Here is a 20,982-nt window from a genome sequence, read left to right as displayed (position 1 = left end):
AAGGGGGCCTACAGGAAAGATGGTGAGGGACTGTTTATCAGGGAGTGTAGTGACAGGACAAGGGGTAATGGGTTTAAGCTGAAGGAGGGTCGATTTAGATTAGATGTTAGAAAGAAATTCTTTACTGTGAGGGTGGTGAGGCACTGGCACAGGTTGCCCAGAGAGGTTGTGGATGCCCCATCCTTGGAAGTGTTTAAGACCAGGTTGGATGAGGCTTTGGGCAACGTCATCTAGTGGAGGGTGTCCCTGCCCGCAGCGGGGCGTTGGAACTAGATGATCTTTAAGGTCCGTTCCAACCCAAACCATTCTATGATTCTATGTACAGAAGGCAGCTGAAGCCTTATTTTCACCACCTACCATTGTATTTAATGCTGTTGGCAAGGATGAGGTTAACATCATTCAGGAAAGTCTCTCTGTTCTGGTATTTGTGTTTGGAGATATTCTGGAAGAGATTGTCATCCAGTAAGTAATAAAGTCTAAACATCTCTCAAGTGGCTCCTCAGTTCAAGCTACACACCTTGCGGATAGTCTCCAGATCCATTGGATTAGCAATCACCTTGTAATAATCAGGAACAAACTTCTTGTTAACTGGATGATGAAATGGCCAAGACTGAAGGAAACAAAAGTGACAAGTTCAGAAAGATTCTATGTAGAATATTTTTACAGTTTGAGATACAAATTTCATAAAGCAAGTCTCCAGAATTAATTAATGCTCAAAATGTATGAAAAGTATTTATCACAAGGTATCTTGAATCCAATCATTTAGATTCAGGGGGGACACAGAAAAAAGATCTACCAGCTGGATTTTTAACTAGGTTTGCTGATACCTGTTTTGACAGTAGGAACACGTAATACAAAATAATAAAGGATTTTAATATCACTGTTTCCTCCACAACATAACCGCAGTGTCCAGCAAGAACACTCATTGCTTGTAAAATAAATAATATAAGCCTTGCAACAGGGACTATATATAACAATTTAACAGTTCATCATGGGGTGCTGGCATAGAAAAACTCTAAAATCTGTTTCTAAACATCAGAAATGAGAACTTGGTGACAACGGAGAATGGAACCAACAAAGTTTTAAAAAAGGCAGGCATTAAGCCATCTCATTCAGTCTAACCACTACAGACTCCTGTTCCTTACTCCATTCAGACACAATACACATTAAAGATGAGTCCTTATCTGTGCAGTTTTATTTGGTAAGCTTAAGGGTTGTTTGTTTGTTTTAAAATACTAACAAACTGGTACAACACTGGCTAAACCTGATCAATTAGAAATGAGCTTGTGTTTCATTTGCACCTGAAAACTGTACCTTTGCAGAGTGCTTCAAGATCTACCAAAGCAAGTGCTATAAGTGGCAGAAGAGTATGTTTTATGACTATGCTTAAAGAAAATCAGTGACTTCATACTAATGGGAGGCTGACACAGGCACTATCCAGGAGTGAGAGCAGCAGGAAAAAAACCTGGAACCCAGCCTTCACTTCTGGACCTATGCTCTAGTGAAGGGGGTGAGTACAGGTGCGTCTGTGCCAGTCAGAAAAATCACAGGCCAGCTCCCTGACAGAGCACACACTTTTTTTTTTTTTTTTTTTTTGCAGTACACTAACCACCACAATGTAAATATACAGCCACAGGACTATAATCAGCACATTTTGCACATCACACACACTCTACTCAAGCTACATACATCTGGAACTGCCATCATTTTTTGAGTGACAATGTTATCCAAAATGAAGGAAAATGCCACTTGATCATCATCATCCAGGAGGGGATTAATTGCTTTTTCTAATCGAGCCAGTTTATCTTCCTTCTGCAATAAGAAGTAAGGAACATCAGTGGCTGACCCTAGATTAATAACTGTTAGTGTCAGGATACTCTGTCCCAAAGAGACTCCCATTCACCTCTTCATGAAGGCACTTGTACATAAGGAGGAATAATAGTCTAAATACAACCCCGCATACAAGATAAAGTAACTAGAGTAACAAACAAACATCTATTTTTTGAGAAAGACTCTAATGTGAACTGTTTAAAATTGTAAAAATTCAAATACACCCCGGGGTGGGGGGAGGAGTTCCCTTATTCATCTATTCTCCTTAAAGCCCTTTGGTTTGCCTACTCATGTCCTCTATCCTCAGACTCCTCAACCACCCCTGACCATCCCTCCCTCTTCACTCTGATCACAACTCATTCACAAGACTTGCCTCTTTTAGCTTTTCATCACACAGGTCCAGCATGGACTGAGATATCTGTGTCAGTGAGTGCTTTGGCCCTGCAAACACACAGAAAGTTCAGTGAGATCAGCCTGATGAAAAAGGCCAATTATTTCACAATATGAATTAATCTTTACACCTAAAACATCACTGATTATATTTCTAGTACATCTGGGAGTATATCCTCAAGTATATTCTCAATACACAAACTTACTAAAGTATAGTATGGATTTTATATGAGAAAAGGTTATTTGTATCAAATATTCACACTTCTGGTATACATTCTGTTAAGGTTTGGAAACCCTATGGTAAAGCAGCTGTGCCTGTGGAAGACTGGCCTCTAAAACCTCCAAACTTTCAGAGTGTAAGTCATGAAATTTCAGTTTCCTTCACTAAATCCAGTCAGGGAAGCAGAACTGCTTAGGAAGGCAAGATGGACATTAAAGGAATATTCAGAAAACCACCGCTTTAAATAATTTCACAATTCCTCAGATATGGAAACAAGTATTTGCAACAGAACTATGAAAAAAAAATCTCATTTATTGGGATAAAACAGGGACTTAGCTGTCAAAATAATAAAGGAAGCAGTCAAGGCACAAAACCAGTGCCAGTGTCACCCTGAATGCTGCACAGCCCAGAAAGACTCAATGCAGCTCGGAGGTTTTTTTATCTGTCGAATGAATACTTTTTGGACAAAGACCTTTCTATCAGCAGTCAGAATACAGCTGACCTATAGTTGCTCAGTGAATCAGCACTTTTCCCCAGCTGATGCATGCTCTACTGCTTTTTGCTTTTTTAAACTAGCTTTCTGAAGTTCCCAAATGGGGAAAAATTTATTGAAACTAAGAACCAAAATATGCAAAATCACTACAGTAAACTCTACTCAAAGCTACATGCACCAAGGCAACGGATTCAAAAGGTGTGAACTATTCCTATTTGTATTGAAAGATTCATTCATTAAAGCATAATATTGAGAAAGTAAGTTCACAAATATCTCCCCACTGATCCATGTCCAAAAGCAAAAAAGGAAGGACACTCATAATGTCATCTGCTGAAGACAATGTTTTGCTTAGCTTCGCCCTATATGAAGGGGATATGCAGGACTTTGCTTCAGTGCAGTTTGACTTAATACATGCATCAGTGTCTTCAAACGTAATTGAACTTCGATTACTACACCACAGTCATTGTTTAGTCATTGTTAAATGCTAAAGTCCAGCTCTTTCTTATTTATGAATTTCTTTCAGATATATCTGGAAAAACATGTGTTTATTGTTGCCATTTGACAGTGAATTTATTCTGCTTTTCTGTTGCTTTCGTTATTTCTAGAAGTAAAAAATCCACAGCAGAAACACAGTTTCCCTGCATTGTTAATAGCCTACCATTGTAAGTCGCACTGTTCTTAACAATTAGTTCCAGATGTTCCCTGAACTCTTCTCGGGATGGGTACTGCCGCTTACGAACATTTTCACGCAGGGTCTGTAAATCCATGGGCCGAGTAATAATCTTATAATAATCTTTGACAACTTTTGGATTTACAGGTGTATGAAAGGGGTATGTCTGAGGATGAAAAGAAAAAAATGTACGCATATTAACACGATACTAGCACAGCTAATCTCAGTTTAACTTCCACAGCTGAACAGGCATTACCATATAAAACCTTTACACAATCAGTTCCTTAACTGCACCAGGGAAAATATGATAATCTCAGCCCCACAGTGGCTATCACTTTCTTCTACAAAATATTCTTTAATACCATTAAGAAGAAAAATCTCACAAAGAATTCTCAGATAGTATTTTTTTGTTATGCAGCACAAAAGTCAAGAAACTGAACTTTAAATTCTCATTTCAACTCAAATCTTTTATTTAATCTTTTGATTTTACAAGTTTCTGGTAAAATCTAGTCAAAAACAGTGAAGTACACAATTTTCTTCAGTGCCACATATATAAAAGTATTCCACATTGCTACATCGAGTGTTATGCATCTTTTTCTAGTTTGGGGGGGTGGGGGGAATAAAAATCATGTCCCAGGCTTTGAATATGTATCTATACAGAACTATTCAACATTATTTTATGTTCTGGACATTTTCATCTCAAAAAGGATTCTAAGCTGAGATAACATGAAATAATGCATACTAACTGTGTGCAGGGCAAGGGGGAAAGGGACTGTACACCACTGAGAAGAGAAAAGCTTAGCCTAATTTTGGTGTGTACAACACATAACCTACTTCAACCGTATTGCTTAAGACACAGATTTTTATTCTCATAGTTTAAACTTACATTAGGAAGATCCCTTATGTCATTGATGATGCCCTCCAAGATGGATGACAGCGTCACCATGGGATCTGTGCGCCGTCGGTGGATAGATTTATGAGGACGCTAAAGAAATTGGGAGGCAGAAAAATTAAGGCAGTTCCAAGATGCAAAATATTTACCCACAGAAATCCTAGGCAATTTAGTTTATTAATTTACTGAGTAGGTATCTGTTGCATGCAGAGGAGGCACAGGAGTAGTAAAGAAACTGGCCAGTTGGTACAAACAGAAATAGAGATGCTGCAGTCAGGTCAGTAACACCTTCACTCACATTCAGATAATCACAGTGAACGGTTGTCCCTACTCGCCGCTTCTTCTTTGGAGGAAGCTGCTGTTTAGGAAACTTCAGCACCAGTGATTTCCTGCGAACCTCATCCGCACTAGGTAAAAACAAAAAAGCGTAATACTTTCTCCAGCCCTCTCGTGAATCAAGACCATTTGTCCCGTAGTATTGGCTCTGGTCCCATCTGCCATAATACCTAATACACAACTGAAATACTGTAGTAATAGTCTATGTAAAGCCCTGTCTCTACTCCTGTGATTAATATACATATGAGTAGTGTGCTCTAAGCTCTAAATTGTTTTTTCTTACTACTTATCGGTATCTCTGCTTCTACTCTTACCTCTCAATCAGTTGTTTTCCCAGAACAATTTTTGTTCCTTCTACTTTGATGAGTTCTTCATTATCATTGTGAATGACTGTTTTTTCCAGCTCTTCCTCCTGTTCCTCTGTCATTGCAACAGGATTAGAAGGTGGGGCATTTGTTTGATAGTAAAGAGGGCAGAACTTATTAGTCCTCATATGGCCAATTGCACCACAGGCTCCACATTTTAGCTGCAAAAATACAAAACGACAGATCAGAATTCATACATAAGCTCCTAGTTTAGAGGCAAAGCATAATTAAAATCCCCTAATCAGACCTTTAGTACATCACTAGAACAGAAAACTTCTCCAATACTCAAGACCTGTTTGCATGCTTTACGCGTGGATATGCTTACTTTCAAGTCTGGACGCTCTTTCATTTTCTTGGGCTTCTTTTCTGGAGGGCCCTTGAGTTTCTCTTTTTCTTGGTTCCGTTTTAACCGCCGTAATTGCTCCTGGATCCTGCGCCTCTCCTTCCGCATTTCCTCACGGTGCTGCTCATCAAATAGAGCAAACTTTCGTCTGTGGCAGAAAAAAAAAAACCCACAAGTTTTTCATCTGAGTTACCAGGTAATCTTCTGCCAGGTCAATCACTGCACAAAATTTGTAATACCCTCCAAATGGACAGCCATGCAATCTCTCTGTCTCCACAATTACAGTGCCAGGCCTCTACACTCAATTCTACATTTCTTCATACTGCTAATAGAATGAAATCTACAGTCTACAGGCAAAGTTAAAAAGAAAAAAAAAATCATATAGGTCTTACATGAACTCTTCATCCTTGGTAGTCCGTATTCGGCAGTAGGCATCAATAACAGCGGGCTTCCGAACTGTCTCGCACCTCACATATTCTTTCCCATCCTCATCTCTAAACGTGCGATAGATTTTGAGGCGGCGGCCAGTGGCAGAGGAATTAAGGCTCGTTACAGAGGCAGTGTCATCATCTTTGTGGGAGTTTGCTGAGGCACCTGAAGCTACAAAAGAGTCTTTTATTTACTTCTAATTTCTTTCACACTGTAGAAACATCACTGTTCAAATACAGCAGATAGTTTTGGCTTAAAACTTCCAAGACGCAAATTCAGGAAAATCTAAGCAATAGAAGTCTTTCCCTTGCTTGTTCATGTTCTCTTATCATGACATATATCAGTTTGAAACTAAGGTAAACTACTGAATTATCCACGTGGATTATAAAAGCCAGAAGGAACAGCTACAGTCAACGAGGACCCGCAGGTGCCTAAGTACAACGTCTAACACAACTGCAACACAGCGCTCCAGATTGCTTATAGTTACAGTGGTTTTGATCATGGTACAGAGATCTGGCAGAAATCAATGGTCAACAGTTATCCAGTTCTCCAACTAGTGTTACAACCAGCGAGCTAGCCTTGTCTCGTGTGACCACAGAATCTTTCCAGCACCACCTACAATTTTGGTTGAGAGATTTTGTTCAAAATAACATTGGATCTATTTTCATAAGGCAACAATCATCATCAAATCTTCCACATATCCCTTACTAAATCATTCCAGTAATTGTTTAATTAGTGATTTATTCCCAATCTGGGTTTCCAACAGCAAAAATAATGTTGACCCAGATGCGGCAGAGCTCAACTTTGCTCATACACATGCAACAAGTAACAGTGGTCACGAGCACCCTCATACAAACAGAAATTCATTCACAGGTCAAATACTTTTACCTGCCAATTAGGGACATGTTAAGTTCTCCGTTGGAATGCACTTAAAATAAATGCATGTCCAAGAGATCCAAATCTGGCAGCTGCCTAACTACCTCCCAAACGCACTGCTACAGCACACAGTATAATAGACACTGCTGTAAGTCTATATACTGTGCCTATCTGTTTCACATACATAGCTGTGTTTACACACAAGATCCAATTAGAGTACCACAGGCTGGCTGCAGGAACTATTTGTGAACACATCTTGAGAAAACGACTCAAAAATACCCCCCTCCAAAAAAGGGAAACTTAAGCAGCAAGCAGCAGTAAATATCTAAAGAAATACCAGAGTAAGTTTAAATAATCAAAGCTATGGGGCAAAGAAAACACTTTAGCCAGTAACTGCTCAGGAGAAGGAAGAAGCCCCACATAAGTGTGTCTATACATTCTCCCTGTAAAGAATCCACACCCTCCTCTGAGAGGCCAGATCAGCACACTTTGCAGCCTGACACAAAGTTCTGATTCCTTTCCCAGGCACATTCTGGTGGTTGCAGTTACTTACAGAGCCCCTTTTTGTCCCTCCTGTCCTTTTTACTCCTCTCTTTGTCATTGCCACTGTCTTCTCCCAGAAGCATCCTTTGCAATTCCTTTCGTTCCTGCTCTTCTCTTTCCCGAGAGAGCTGAGAACTAGTTTTCTTGTTCTGTAACATATTCTCAATATTCTTTCCCATCTCTTCAAAGTCACTGTCTTCAGCTGAGCTGCTATCTGTGTCTGTTGACAGGATCTCAGTGGATTCCAGAACCCTGAAACAGGTGGCACCTTGAAACTCAGTTAGGGGGGTGTGTGTGTCCAAAAAAAAAAAAAAAAATTAGCCTGTTACCTACCCAGACACACAAAGGTAAAAACGACGCAAAGATTTGAAAATTAATGCTGCAAATCACTACTACAAGAATAGGTATAATAAAATCCCTTCTCAGTCTGAGATTACTCCTGCAATCCCCCTGTCCAAAAGATCAATTGTTCCAAGTCAATCTTCTCCAACAAGTTGATTTCTTCATCATCAACAGTACTATATTCCCTCCCCACTCTCAGGTCTTGGGCCAGAAGAAAGAATAAAGCATGAATTTTTCTTACAGTTCTAAAGAATAGGACATAGACTTGGTAGCTGCTACCCAAGAGAGATAGCAAAGTGATGTGAAAGAATGAAAGACAGGGAGAGATGGAGAGAGGACATAGGGTGGTGAACTACTGATCTTCGGAACATCGAAGGGTCGATTTAGATTAGATGTTAGAAAGAAATTCTTTACTGTGAGGGTGGTGAGGTACTGGAACAGATTGCCCAGAGAGGTTGTGGATGCCCCATCCCTGGAAGTGTTTAAGACCAGGTTGGATGAGGCTTTGGGCTACCTGGTCTAGTGGAGGGTGTCCCTGCCCTTGGCAGGGGGGTTGGAACTAGATGATCTTTAAGGTCCGTTCCAACCCAAACCATTCTACGATTCTATGATCTCATGCCATTATACGTGGCAGACTATGCAACTCATTCTACCCTTCCAAAAGGTCTATGACAGCAAGACACTAATGCTAACCCATAAGTTTCTATTAACAGCCAAAGCACTCTCAGTGCTGCATTTTGTGGGCCCAACCAGTTGAATCAACATCTATACCACTACATATCAGTGAGACCCAGGGTATACATAGTTCTGGACTTTTAAGGTGGGGACAGGGTGGGGTTCAAGGCTGTAAACATCAGATAAGAACTTACTTATTTTGTAAATCAAAGATGCGCTGACACTCTTCTTTGTATCTCTCCTGATGTTCTGCTACAGAAAACCGAGACCCACGTGCAAATTTGCTCATAGGACCTTCCCCTGAACGAGCCTGCTCTGTAGACATTGTACGTACCACATCAATCACTTCCCACCGGGACAGCTTCTTTATCTGAAAGAGGAAGACAGTTAGAAATGGCTTTAGACATACAACTGAGGTAGCTGACTGTGGATTTCAATTACTTTCTACACAAGGACAGAGCAGAAATGTATTCGTTCCTTCCATCATCAGCTGCTGATCCATTAGTGAAGAGAACTCCGTAACCTGCTTCAGATTCACGCTCACCTCCTCTTCAGGCACTCCAAATTTACGCAGAAGCTGTTTGGCATTTTTGAGAGAAAGTCGACGCAGATCAGCATCTGTCCCAGTCACTGTCTTTTTCACTGGCTGAGGTTCTTTATCATCCTGTTCAGAAGAAGATACAGCCTATTAATGTTGTCACATAATAGTCTTTCCTAGGCTCAGCTTCTGGTATTTTCTCTTCCTGATGCCCCATATTTACTCCATTTCTCCCACATGACTTTCCAGTTATTGCTCCTTGTCCAACCCAACCTCGCGAACTATACCTTCTGCTGAGTTGGTTTGTTTGGAATCTTCACATAAGAAAATCCTTCACCACAGCCAGTAGGATCTGCTACACCAGTCACTTCTAGGAGGCACTTGCCCTTCATAGCAGCAATGAAGGCTCGTGTGGTGTTCCATGGAGCCGTGCGCACCTGTCAGCAAGAAGAGAAACATGCTCTCACAATCCTGCCACCATCGAGGAGAATTTCAAGCTTTTATTTTGGATTCTTCCAATCAAATTGAGAACTTTTCAATTGACATAATGAGGGTGAATTCCACTTCTTGATCCTTCAGCTGCCCTGACAAAACTTTTATGAAGAACCAAAGTGCCAGATAACTCACAAAAGGTATTTAAGGCAAAAAGCCTAGTCCTGAAATGACCTAGCAAGGACACCCAAACACAGGTATAAGCTTGGCAGCAGAGTTCCCAGGAAAGTTGCAAGAACATTTGATCTACTGAATCCTACTTTAAATATGTCATTTATATTTAAAGACCTCGTTTCTCTCCTGCCATGCAGATTCATATATTGGCATACATGCTCATGCATCGCTTTGACAGTACCTCATCATCAATCTTCATTTGGAAATCTTCTTCATTCTCCTCTTCTGGCGCAAAGAAGGATTTCTCCCCGTAACCTGCATCCTTCAGAGAAAGATTTGGAAAAAATGAGTACCTAGTCTTAAAAAGGTTACCGGAGAGAGAACTAGAAATGTATTATGAATCTCCTGTGGATACTTGTCATGCTGAACAAGCACACTTCCACAGACAGTTGTTTGCAAGATTCACTGTGACCCACAGTGTCACAGATGTCAAACTAACCAGTATTTTGACAAACTCCGTAACTAAATATTGCACTTGACTTCAAAAAAAATAACCAGCCTCTCTCACAGCCACATACTGGTTACTTTCTGCTGGAGAGCTCCAGGTAGAAAATAAGCCCTTTCTCTTACCTTCCCTTTGATATTTTTGAGCATAGCTAACTCAATAGCCATATAATAGGTGGTAAGAATATATTGTCTCTCTCTTTAAGAGCTTAATTCCCTGTTCACGCAGCAGAAAACTTAGCAAATTGCCCAGTAGCAAGTGGCCTAATTTATAGCAAAATTAGCTGTAGGCAGAAGGTGTTACCTAGCCTCACCCTTCACAGAACTACTTGTCAGTAACTTGCCTTATAGCCTACAAGGACTGTTTACCTTTAGTCGCTGTTCAGCCGCAATCATACTGTAATAAGCACAGCACTGTTCTGGGGATACCATTGCTCTGATCTCTTCCTCTGTTGGCAATCTGAAATCTGGCTTTAAAACCCACCAATTTGAGTCCATCCCTGAAAAATGCACAGATCAAACACTGAGTAATTTCCTACAAGTGTCGGATATCATCATAATCCTAACTGTATTTCAAGATTTTGTACCCTGCTGCAATGCTGGCAAAATGAGCAAGTACGACAAAGCTGTGACACCTGGACCACTAAAAGTGATAGGTATTTTTGTTCTGCATTCGTCTAAATCAACACCTCCTAACTCAGTGCCTGTTATATCAGCAAACGCCAATACATTCACGTTCATTCAGTGTATAAGCTACATTCCAAAAGGATTTAATCCACCTTTCACTTCCTCACCTCAAGCTACTTTTCCCTGTGGCTAGCCCAAAAAGCTTTGTATTACCACCTGTTTATTATTCTGCATACACAAAAATCAGAACTCAGGCTCTCAGAGCACTAATAGACTCGTGAAGTTGGGACAAGCTTCTACTGGCACATATTTGCTTGCAAAACACAACACAGCCATACACAGAAGGAAAGGAACGTGTATGTGTTGGTGTCATACATTGTTACTTTACAACCAAATCACTGTCCAAAGGGTTATTAAAAAAATGTCCAAACTGTAGCAATTTCTCACCATCAAGCACACTTGACCCAAAAGAAAGTGCACATTTATAAAAACTGGAACAAAAAAAACCTATCAGGTTACATTTCATCTCTTCAAATAGATGTTTTCAAAAATGGTTTATCAGAAGATGTTGTCTCCTCCTGCTCTTTTTGGAACTCTAAGAGCAGCAAAGAATGTGACTGATTGCCACATAAAATCTTTAAATACCTGTGCGTTTGAAATCAGCACAAAGCTTTAGACGCTTTCGGATGCTACTCTCTGAGTGCGAGGGAAAGGCCTTCTTGATATCCTCCATGCGAATTCTCCGAGGACGGTCTCTGCTTTTCCAGAAGAGGCGATAAATAAAAACCTACAAAACAAGACTCATTTGTGATGTCTGAAGAAAGAATACAACAAACCTGCAAAGACAGTATAGACAATGCTGTTTCTAGTTACTACTTCAGACTTCCTGCTTAAAACCCATTGTTTCTTACAATTTTACTTAGTGAAGTTTTCCAAGCCACATGTCTGCTTCAGGTTCAGCTATTTTTGAGAATAAGATGCAGAAAAAAATACTTGTCTCGAAATTTTGTATTATCACATTAGAAATGTTCACGCTTTGGTACAGAAACTTGAACTCCACGAACGGCAGGGATCTTCCTGCTCTGCAAATACCTCTTGAGTTATAATTTTGAATTAAACTGACAGTAAATTACTAGATATTTTCTCCAAAATCTACATTCGGGGATATTTATTTGTGACTTATAGTCCCAAAGCTTAAATGCTTCAAGATCTAGAAAATCAACAAAGACCTATGAAGCAACTCTAGTTCTGTTCTATGTAATAGGACTGCAATAAGATCCCTTAATTGTCTCTCAGTAAAACCCATGTAACTGTCATCTTATATAGCATAACCACTTGAAAATTCATTCTAATTTCTTCAGTTTCCTTAACATTTATATGATCTTATAACCTTTTATTTTGGCTAATAAAAAGCCTCTATCATACACTTATCAGATAGGATGCAAGTAAACAGAAGAAGCATGACAACCAAAATGGTCTGTATGGTTAATATCCAACCCTTGTAGTGCTCTCACCTCACAACAACAATAAAAAAAACCCCAACAAAACAAACAAACAAAAAAGGAAGGCATAGCAGGCCAATGAGCTTCTCAAATTAAGTCTGTTGACATGAGGCCCATGCCTATGCCATGGGCTTCCTCTAAAGACCTCTCAGATCCCCAAACTGTCTCTTATCACATACCTGCAGAAAATCTCTGATATGAGTGTTAGCTCGTTTAGAATTGGGACCAGGTACTTCATAAAGTGGGCACTCCTGACCAACTACAAAAATATCCACTAATTCTCGAACATAATAGCCTTGTCGTGTCCGGATAATCAGGAAATCTGTTTCAGGCATCTTATGTAAATAGATAGGGGCCCGGAAAAGGTTGTTTTCAAATGCCTAATAAGAGAAACAAATCAAAGTTTGAAAGTCATGTTTTGATCAAATTTTCTGTAACTCAATCTACAAAAAAGAACTTAAAAACCCAACCAAAACAGTCATTTCAATGGTACACCATTATTTATATCACAATATATGTAGATGCACAGTCAGAACATTCCTTGCTTATGCAGAGAATAATCAAGGACAAAGCACAAAACCATAAGAAACGCTAGAACAAATGCAGAAAGAGTTTGAAGGGCTCTTTGGATTGACCTTTAAGGAGGTACTTTAAAAAGGGACAAAAAGAACACATATGCAGAAGAACACTATAACCACGGAAATTAGCCCAGGACACGCACAGAGTCTGGGAATAGGAGAAGGCAACAGAAGCAAGGACTGAAGACTTTGCTCAGGAAAGGAGGCTGTAAGAACCTAACCACAAAAGCAGAGAGCAGCAGAGTTCAGCATTTAAAGGTAAGAAAGTCTAAAGTAACACCAATGAGGCACTAGACCAAGTGGAACTGGAAAGACCATTCTCTTCTATAAAGGGTGTTCTCCACCCATAGGGCTTCCACAAGCCTTACCCACTGCTACTCTCCCACACTACCCTCCCTCATCCACATTGCAAAGCTTTCCCTGAAATGGCCCTGTCCTCACTTCAAGCTTTCCAGAAGTCCTGTTTTATCCATGATAAAGTACTCTTAGGCTCGAACAATTAACATTGTCAGTTCTGTGATGAATCTCTAATCAACTTTCACCTTACTTTTTTCCTGTGGTACAGCATGGACAGAATTATTGCTGCAGCAAGAGCAGCTAGCATTAACTGAAATACAAAATCCATGATAAATGTAAAAATAAATGTAACTGGGTGGTCATTACAACATTCTTAATTCTTCTCCCCATCTCAGCTGCGTGTATTTCAGCCACAGAGAAAGACTCATAAAAGCAGAGGTCTACACACCTGACTAGTAACTGGCATGCAGCAGACTAGCAGTGCAATTCTCAGGAAGCACACATAAGGTTTTGCTCACACATCCTGGACCGTGATACATCCATGATTTCCATCCCCTCCAACACCTATTTCTGAGTTCCCCGACAGCAGCTTTGGCCTTCCTCTCAGTCCTCTCTAACAGTATTTCTAATGCCATTACAAAGCAAAACAGCAACTTTCTGCAATTCCTATCAGTCCTACAACAATTTTAAAAAACATACAACATATATATTTATATATGTATTTAAAAAGCCAAGAACTAAATTATCTGTAAATAAAGAGACTTAAACTAGAAATGAAACTGAATCTTTTATTTTGGAAGTTGAACATTATTTGTGATTCAATAAATACGTCATGAAACATTCTGCCTATTACTCCACATTCAACTTTTCTGTCTTATGCTTGTTTTTCTCACCTGCAGTAACTGGCCTGGATGCAGAGAACCCAGGAACGGCGAAGTGTGACAATAAACAGTCTCTCCATATTTACAGTCTGGAGCTCCTGGATCTTTGCCAGGTTTCTGCAACATGCAATGAAGGTGCAATTAGCACTCAGGGAGAGGCAGAAGAAAATCATTGTCCAACAGCAAAACCTGCATACTCACCCTTTTGTAGTAATTTTTAATTTTTGTTGCCATGCCAACCTGCATCATTAAAGGGGCATTTTCCTCACTGTATTCAGCTAGGATGAGATCTCCATCCTTGCCAGTTAGGTCCTGTGGTGTGCGCATGAAGAACATTTCACCCCCACCAGAAGCCTGACGCTCCTGCTCTCTCATCTGTGCCAGTGAAAAGACAAGTGTTAGGAAGACAGCACATCAAACAGATCTGTTGTGCAAATGGAGCCACAGCAGACATCAGACAGAGAGAAAAATAACTGTACCTTGGCTTTCTTTTTTATGTGCTTTAGCAGAGGTTGCACAGGATGGGGCCCTGGTTGGGACAAGGCACCGAAAGAGTACTTCTTCAGGGGAGGCCGATGAAACTGTCGGAGCTTCATAGGACCCATATGGGTGGGAAAGAATGGTTGGCGAAGTTCCACTGCTGGGATAGAGTGCTAATACAGGAACAAAATGTGGGTTAAGAGTGACACATAGCATCTCAAAACCAAGATCATCCTCCTATCCTGCTAACCCTTATATAACAGAACCTAGTAATATTTTTAAGTCTGCTAACAAATTCACTTGTTATGATACATGTTGCCTTTTGACAGAAAGTGCTTACATCACATATAGGTTTTTCCCTTCTGTACAGAGACAACTTTAATTTTAGTATTTCAAATGGTACCCAATTTGAGGATTTTTTTTTATTAACTAGGAGCATGGAAAGCCATTATCCCTCTCAGTGGGAAAGAAGGATATTTGGAATTATATACATTTTTTCCCATTACAGAAGAGGCTGGAATCAGACGAGTTTTAGAAGAGGTCACTGAATACTGAATACCACAATGAAGGAGAAAAAAAAAGAAAAATCACCTCTTCACCTACAGCTAGTAAGCAGTAGTTCAAATTAATCATTATCTAAATTATTTTTAATATCCAGATTAAAACACATACTAGTAGCAGAAGTACAGCCTCACTTCTTGACAGTCTGCACCACTTTCCCCCCTCCCACTACTGCTTCAGAAAGAGTACAGAAACAGCTACCAAACAAAAGCATGGCAAGTATGATACAGCAAGATCTAGCACCTAAACCCCAGTTTGATGGAGGAATCAAGAAAAGTTTGAACTAACTCCTTTCTAATCTTTTTAATTAAACAACATTAAAAATCTGCCTCACGGAAACTTAACTGACATACTGTAATCTAAATTCTATCTTTCTACAAATCCTACATCATACTCTGAGCTAGGAACCTCCTACTAAGACACTCTATTTCTCACTCTATAGCCAACACTATTGTGACTACCTGAATGATGTTGCCTCCAAAGGTTCCTCGAAGTCCCTGCTGTTTGGGGTAGTAAAACTCATCATTGGAGAGGTTCCAGGGATCCTTCACCTCTGGCTGAGACATGTTCTAATTCAATTTTAAACATGGAGAGAGAGAGAGAGAGAGGGGTGTCCAAAAAAAAAAAAAAAAAATCACTTCTTCCATGTCATTCCCAGCCTTCAAGGTGCTAAAGCTTATGCTGACCTGCTGTGGTTCTTCCTTGATGACACCTGTTTTACCCAACAGGATTCGACTCTTCTTTAGAGAAGATTCTTTCTTGTTCTCCTTGGACGGAGAGTTCAAAGTCATTTCTTCCTTTTCATCAGGAATTTCTAAAAACACAAGTAATCACACTGTAGGGCATTTGTCTTAAGGCTCCCATTTCAGCACCACAACTTCCTACTGAGCTGTAGCTCAGTCCAGACATTTTAGCCTTTTTGTTCAGTTTCTGCAGTGACCATCCTCTTTCTACACTCCTCCCTGTATGAAACAAGGTCAACAAACACAGAAAAGCTCCATGCTTAAATGCCTACCTTACCTTCTTCAGCAGTGAGTAGATGTGAGGGGGGGCGGGTGATTGTGGTGATTTGCTATGGGTATCCACTGCTCAACACAAAATTTACTAATAATCTAATCGATCAAAGTACAAGAAATAGCATCTGTTCTGCCAAAGCTATTCTAAAGAGCTGAGAGTCAAAGCAACAGGAGAGCCAATACTCTTTCCCAACTACATTTATTAATAATCCTTTTCTTCCCCACATATATACAACACAAAAGGGAGTCTGAATCCAAAGATAACCCAAAAGGGATTCCTGAAAAATTCCAGAAAGGTAGCATGAAATTTAAAAGTTACAATTTGTGAAGCACAGATTCTCCAAGTAGGATTTTCACACGAGAAGCAGTGCCTAGTGACATGGGCTTGGTAAACGCTTTATCAACTTCATGCACAGATCTCATGTCACTCTATATAAAACAAGAATGCGTTCACCTTTGTCACTATTTATACAAACATCTGCAATTTTGTGGCGTATTTCAGACTTGGAAAGAAAATAGTTGCAAGTCTGTTTGTCTTTACTTTAACCAAGCTCAAATTAAGAGTGATTTTCAAGGTTGCGGACTAATACCAAAACATTCCAATCAATACATACAGAAATTCTCAGAACCGACCCACTTTCCTGCAGAAGGAAATGCGATCCAGGCCACATAAAAGTATAGCAAGATATGCCTATCCTTAAATTACATATGGCTGCTTGCAGATCAGCAACACACAGATCTAAAAGAAAGTGGTGATTTTAGTGGTCCAAATAAGACAAAAATCTCTTCAGCTTGTACCAATATAAGCAGGAAATACATTCAAATCAAACTCCATGAATACTGAGTAAGTTTGTAGCAGCAATGAAAATGTTGACAGGTATCATTGCTCCCATGTGCCATTACTGTAACCTGAAAGAGGCTTAAGTCATGCTGAGAATGGCGTGGGCTAGTTTGTGGTTTATTTCTCTACCCTCCATCTTCAATTTCACTTACATGCCTGTTGGTTTAAGACAGTTGCTTCTAAAACACACCAAGAGTCACATTAATTATGTTAAATTTAGGTTTCAGAGCATTAATTTTTACTCTCCTGTTATTGCTTTTAACTTGGGAGTTGAAAATATATACCACACCATTACAGTTATTAGCATTGCCTCCTTCTGCTTAGGCCTTTGATTACTTGCAAATTATCTTCAAAAGCCAGAAGGAAGGCCGCAAGTATTGCCCCAGTCCATTTATTTCCATTACAGTGTGACTATAAATCCTTGCTTCCATTTCCACTTGTTTTTTCCCCATTTGAGTCACATTTCTGGATGCCATAAACATACCTAGAATTATGTTTTCATCATTTGGATCAAGTGTTAAGACGGGGGGATCCAAGTACATTTCCATTGCCTGATCATCCCAGATGATATTGTCTTCCCAACGGCCATACACTAACTCTTCATTATCAATTGGGAAAATAGAGTACCAGGGCTTGTCTTCATCCATGGAAACTGCAACAATCATAAGGTAGAATCCTAGAGAGTTTTATACACTACTTTGGCAGAAAATTATTTCAGAGCTCATCTCCACATCTTATTCCCTCAATCTTCCCCATCTTTCAGGGCTTTCTGAGGCAGGACCTCTAAAAGGCAAAAGAAAACTCATCTTGGAAGCAAAGAGGAAGCAGAGCCCCACGTCTCAGCTTTACCAACACTTAGAAATTTTGCTCCACTGAAACACGGAGAACCTCCAAGAACGAAATAGGGCCTCTAACAGGTTTTAGAGCAAACAAGTATCTCGTTTATCCACACCTTGTTGCCAAAAAAATGACCCTGCTATTACATAGAACACAAGTCTGTACAGAAACACGTGTCATGCACCTATTCATAGACCAAAGACTGACATCCTCGTTACCTTGCTGTTCAGGGGCCTGCTTTTCTTTGCCCTTTGCTATACTTAGGACTCCTGCTACATTTGGTTTCTGCGCTAGTGGAATTGGTGGATTGAGCAAAGAGCCACTGCGGTTCAAACCTAGAGAAAAGGAAAACAAAAGTAAGGTTAGCTTGAGGGGGAAGGTTAGGGGGCATTGCAGTGCTTTAAATCAGAACCTGGGGGTTGCACAGAGAGTGATTTCCAGCCTGAACCAGGATGGGCCTACTGCTCATATCACAAAGAGTGTCATGTGTCATTAGTATGGGTAAGACTTACAAAAGCACATTCACCCACAGCTTACTGCTGGAGTCCATGGCCTCTTCAAAGTTATGTTTGGCTTGCTTTGCATATGCTGCATGACAATGCATAAAGTGCATTTCTATATGGTCCCTATAAAAGTGAGAGGCCTTGAGCAGAGAGTTGCCATTGCCAGAACAGTTGGTCTGGCCTCCAGCAGCTTCCTGCCTTATGTCAAACTTTCATAGAAAAAAGGATGGCCAAGCAGACTTCAAGGAACCGTTCTGCGGAGGCAGCTTCTCCCAGGGCAGACTAACTCACCTATGCTCACAGAGCACTTATGTCAGTTAAGTTAATGCTTCTGGAAGGCATAAGACCTAATGCATGTGAACAGACCAACCATGTTTAACATGTTACTGTAGCTTTTGCTGGGACTAAACCACAGAAAGCCCAGGCCTGGATAGCTCAGGCACAACTGAGCTGAAATGAAAATTGTCATAAAAAGCTATCTCAAATTCACCTACCCAACTCCTCAGAGTGTCTTGTACACACAGCTGGACAGTAAAGGATTGACACTAATATCCAATAAAGATCTGACACTCCCATTAGTCTTTCCTTGTAGAAGCAGGATAAGATATAACAAACAGATGATAAACATTGATTCTACACAAGCGATTTCAATTCAAAATGCTTCTGTGTCTAAGAGAAGTCTCAGGCTTCTAAGAATAGTTACTTCCTATCTAGAAAAAATGGAATACCATTACGCGTTCAGGAGAAACTTCAGAAGACTTTTACACAATTCTTCCAATTAAAAAAAATATAAAGAAAATTCCATTGGCCCATAAACAGCCAACATCCTAAGTGTAGCACTGCTTGATACCAATGCAGATGGATCTAGCATCTGGTATTGCACATGGGGAGAAGAAAGCCAGAGTTGATATTTTCTTTAACAGAAGGGACATATACTGGTTTCTGAGTGGAGCTGTGATTTTTCAAAAAAGCATTCCCTGACAGGAAGAATTATGATCTGCATTTGAGATGAAAGCATGCAATGAGTCAGCTCAACTACAGCAAGTACAATTCAGCTCAGACCATTGATTACCTTGTTGGGCATTGTATGCAGTGGCATTTCTAGTCATGCTGGATGGCAGCCAGCCTGCCAAACTTGCCCGCTGTGTCTTAGTCCCTTTGTGCTTGACATCTTCTCCATTCCAGATAACATCATCCTCCCATTGGAGCTGTGTCACCATAAGAAAGTGCTCATCAGCTAGCAGATCATCCTTCTCATCCATCAACGCTGCATCCTGGAAGAAAAAAATAGCTGCTCAAAGACATGCATTGACTTTATACTTTCAAACTAAAGGAGGAAAATTAAAAATCTCATTTTGCATGATGCACAACCATCCACCGGCCCATCACCAAGCTCTCACTGTGCAGCAAATCCAGTGCCACACACATCTCCACATCTTCCCCCATCATTCCCCTCTCACCCTCTCATCTGTGCATCCTTTAACCTCCTGCTCTTTCTTCTCTTTCAGCTTGAAACCATAATCAAATCCACTGCCATCTTCAGGGATCCCCAGCATATCATACCAGAGCTGTGCTGGGCCATAACGCCATTCTGCCACTTTAGGTTTTGTATCTGTCACTTTGTCGATATCACCAGTTGACTGGGAAAATTTTGATTCCACAGGTGCCATCATGGTAATCTGAAGCACAGCAAAGGAGGGAATAGTTACACTGATGGTCTATCTAAGTGTCAGTAAGAGGTTTCTTCCTTCCAAGTTTCCCAGCTTATTCTCGGAAGAGAAAAGTATTTCTAAGTGGTGCTTTTCCATACTTACTAGCTGCCTTAAGAATGCTCTGCAATTAGACTTCCAAGAATAAAGAGATTTCTTCTTGATACAAAGATCTCCTATTGATCCTGTACCACGGATGCAGCCTTCTCAGTAAGAAGCAATCACCTGAAGTCACTGACTAGTATCTGGAGAAGAGCTTCTGCACAGCCGGAATATAAGCCAACCTTGTCCTCCAGTTTTATTTTGGAGGAAAAGCTCTTTACTCTAAAAGTCACTGTCCAATCCACTACTACCCCAAGTACTAGCTGTGACCCTCTCTAAGTCTCTGATATCCCACCTCATCATCTGAAAGGCACTGCTCAGGAGGGGGAGGAGCAGCAAACTCATATTCCCAAGGAGATTTTCCTTCCATTCCATTCTCAACTACAACTTCACCCTCCTGTATCTGCACTTCCTGTGCCAACTCCCGATGTTTCTTCTTGCGTTTCCTTCGGGCACTACGCCAAACTGATGGAACATTCTTTCCAGGGCCAAAGAGACGCAGAAAACGCAACACCTAGAATAGGAAAAGACCAAGAGGGTCAGAGAAAAAAAAAAAAAACAAAAAACCACCCACCACTGTGGAATGCTTGTCTGTCTTCCCCTCACCTGAAAAGCAATAGTGAAAGACAGCACTCTGAAATTCAGAAGCTTGGCCTGTACTACAATCTCAGCCCCTGATGCAATCAACAATCTCTTGGTTATACTTGAAAAAAAGTTTCTGCTCCATCTGTTTGATGGATCCTTCCTTTTCAAAAGGATTTATTCTAAATTTTAGTCACAAAGACACTCAACAGAGGGAAGAAAGATTGCCTTTACATATTGGGCACGCAGTAAGACACAACCTGGAAATAATAATTTTCATTTTGAACAATCCACAACCTTCAGAAAGACACGTGGAGATTGAAGAAGAGTTGATAAAATTATTAGCAAAAGAGAGAAGCTAGAAGACAGTTATATAAAGCAGAGATTTCTTAAGCAACCAGATTAAAAAAAAAA

General features: G+C 40.3%; 1 protein-coding gene across 9 annotated transcripts in view; it reads right to left on the bottom strand.

The window, feature by feature from the left end:
• Window positions 1–20,982, bottom strand: part of TAF1 (TATA-box binding protein associated factor 1) — a 35,108-nt gene that overhangs the window by 9,516 nt on the left and 4,610 nt on the right. For all 9 annotated transcript variants that reach the window (XM_054838945.1, XM_054838947.1, XM_054838949.1 and 6 more), the window contains 28 exons: window positions 20,282–20,500; window positions 19,636–19,854; window positions 19,248–19,449; window positions 17,891–18,007; window positions 17,320–17,487; window positions 15,665–15,792; window positions 15,440–15,547; window positions 14,417–14,590; window positions 14,139–14,312; window positions 13,950–14,054; window positions 12,361–12,561; window positions 11,325–11,466; window positions 10,422–10,552; window positions 9,790–9,870; window positions 9,230–9,379; window positions 8,949–9,068; window positions 8,599–8,774; window positions 7,398–7,639; window positions 5,932–6,139; window positions 5,522–5,687; window positions 5,146–5,357; window positions 4,794–4,902; window positions 4,490–4,588; window positions 3,592–3,769; window positions 2,204–2,271; window positions 1,690–1,812; window positions 518–610; window positions 358–442 (listed from right to left, as the gene is read on the bottom strand). In XM_054838945.1, the coding sequence (XP_054694920.1) occupies window positions 358–442; window positions 518–610; window positions 1,690–1,812; window positions 2,204–2,271; window positions 3,592–3,769; window positions 4,490–4,588; window positions 4,794–4,902; window positions 5,146–5,357; window positions 5,522–5,687; window positions 5,932–6,139; window positions 7,398–7,639; window positions 8,599–8,774; window positions 8,949–9,068; window positions 9,230–9,379; window positions 9,790–9,870; window positions 10,422–10,552; window positions 11,325–11,466; window positions 12,361–12,561; window positions 13,950–14,054; window positions 14,139–14,312; window positions 14,417–14,590; window positions 15,440–15,547; window positions 15,665–15,792; window positions 17,320–17,487; window positions 17,891–18,007; window positions 19,248–19,449; window positions 19,636–19,854; window positions 20,282–20,500 (4,198 nt within the window). The remainder of the gene's footprint in view (window positions 1–357; window positions 443–517; window positions 611–1,689; window positions 1,813–2,203; window positions 2,272–3,591; window positions 3,770–4,489; window positions 4,589–4,793; window positions 4,903–5,145; window positions 5,358–5,521; window positions 5,688–5,931; window positions 6,140–7,397; window positions 7,640–8,598; window positions 8,775–8,948; window positions 9,069–9,229; window positions 9,380–9,789; window positions 9,871–10,421; window positions 10,553–11,324; window positions 11,467–12,360; window positions 12,562–13,949; window positions 14,055–14,138; window positions 14,313–14,416; window positions 14,591–15,439; window positions 15,548–15,664; window positions 15,793–17,319; window positions 17,488–17,890; window positions 18,008–19,247; window positions 19,450–19,635; window positions 19,855–20,281; window positions 20,501–20,982) is intronic.

This window comes from Grus americana, chromosome 12 (assembly GCF_028858705.1).
Source record: "Grus americana isolate bGruAme1 chromosome 12, bGruAme1.mat, whole genome shotgun sequence".
Lineage (NCBI taxonomy): Eukaryota > Metazoa > Chordata > Aves > Gruiformes > Gruidae > Grus > Grus americana.
Note: the sequence above shows the minus strand (reverse complement) of the source record. Positions and strands in the feature narration are given on the sequence as shown.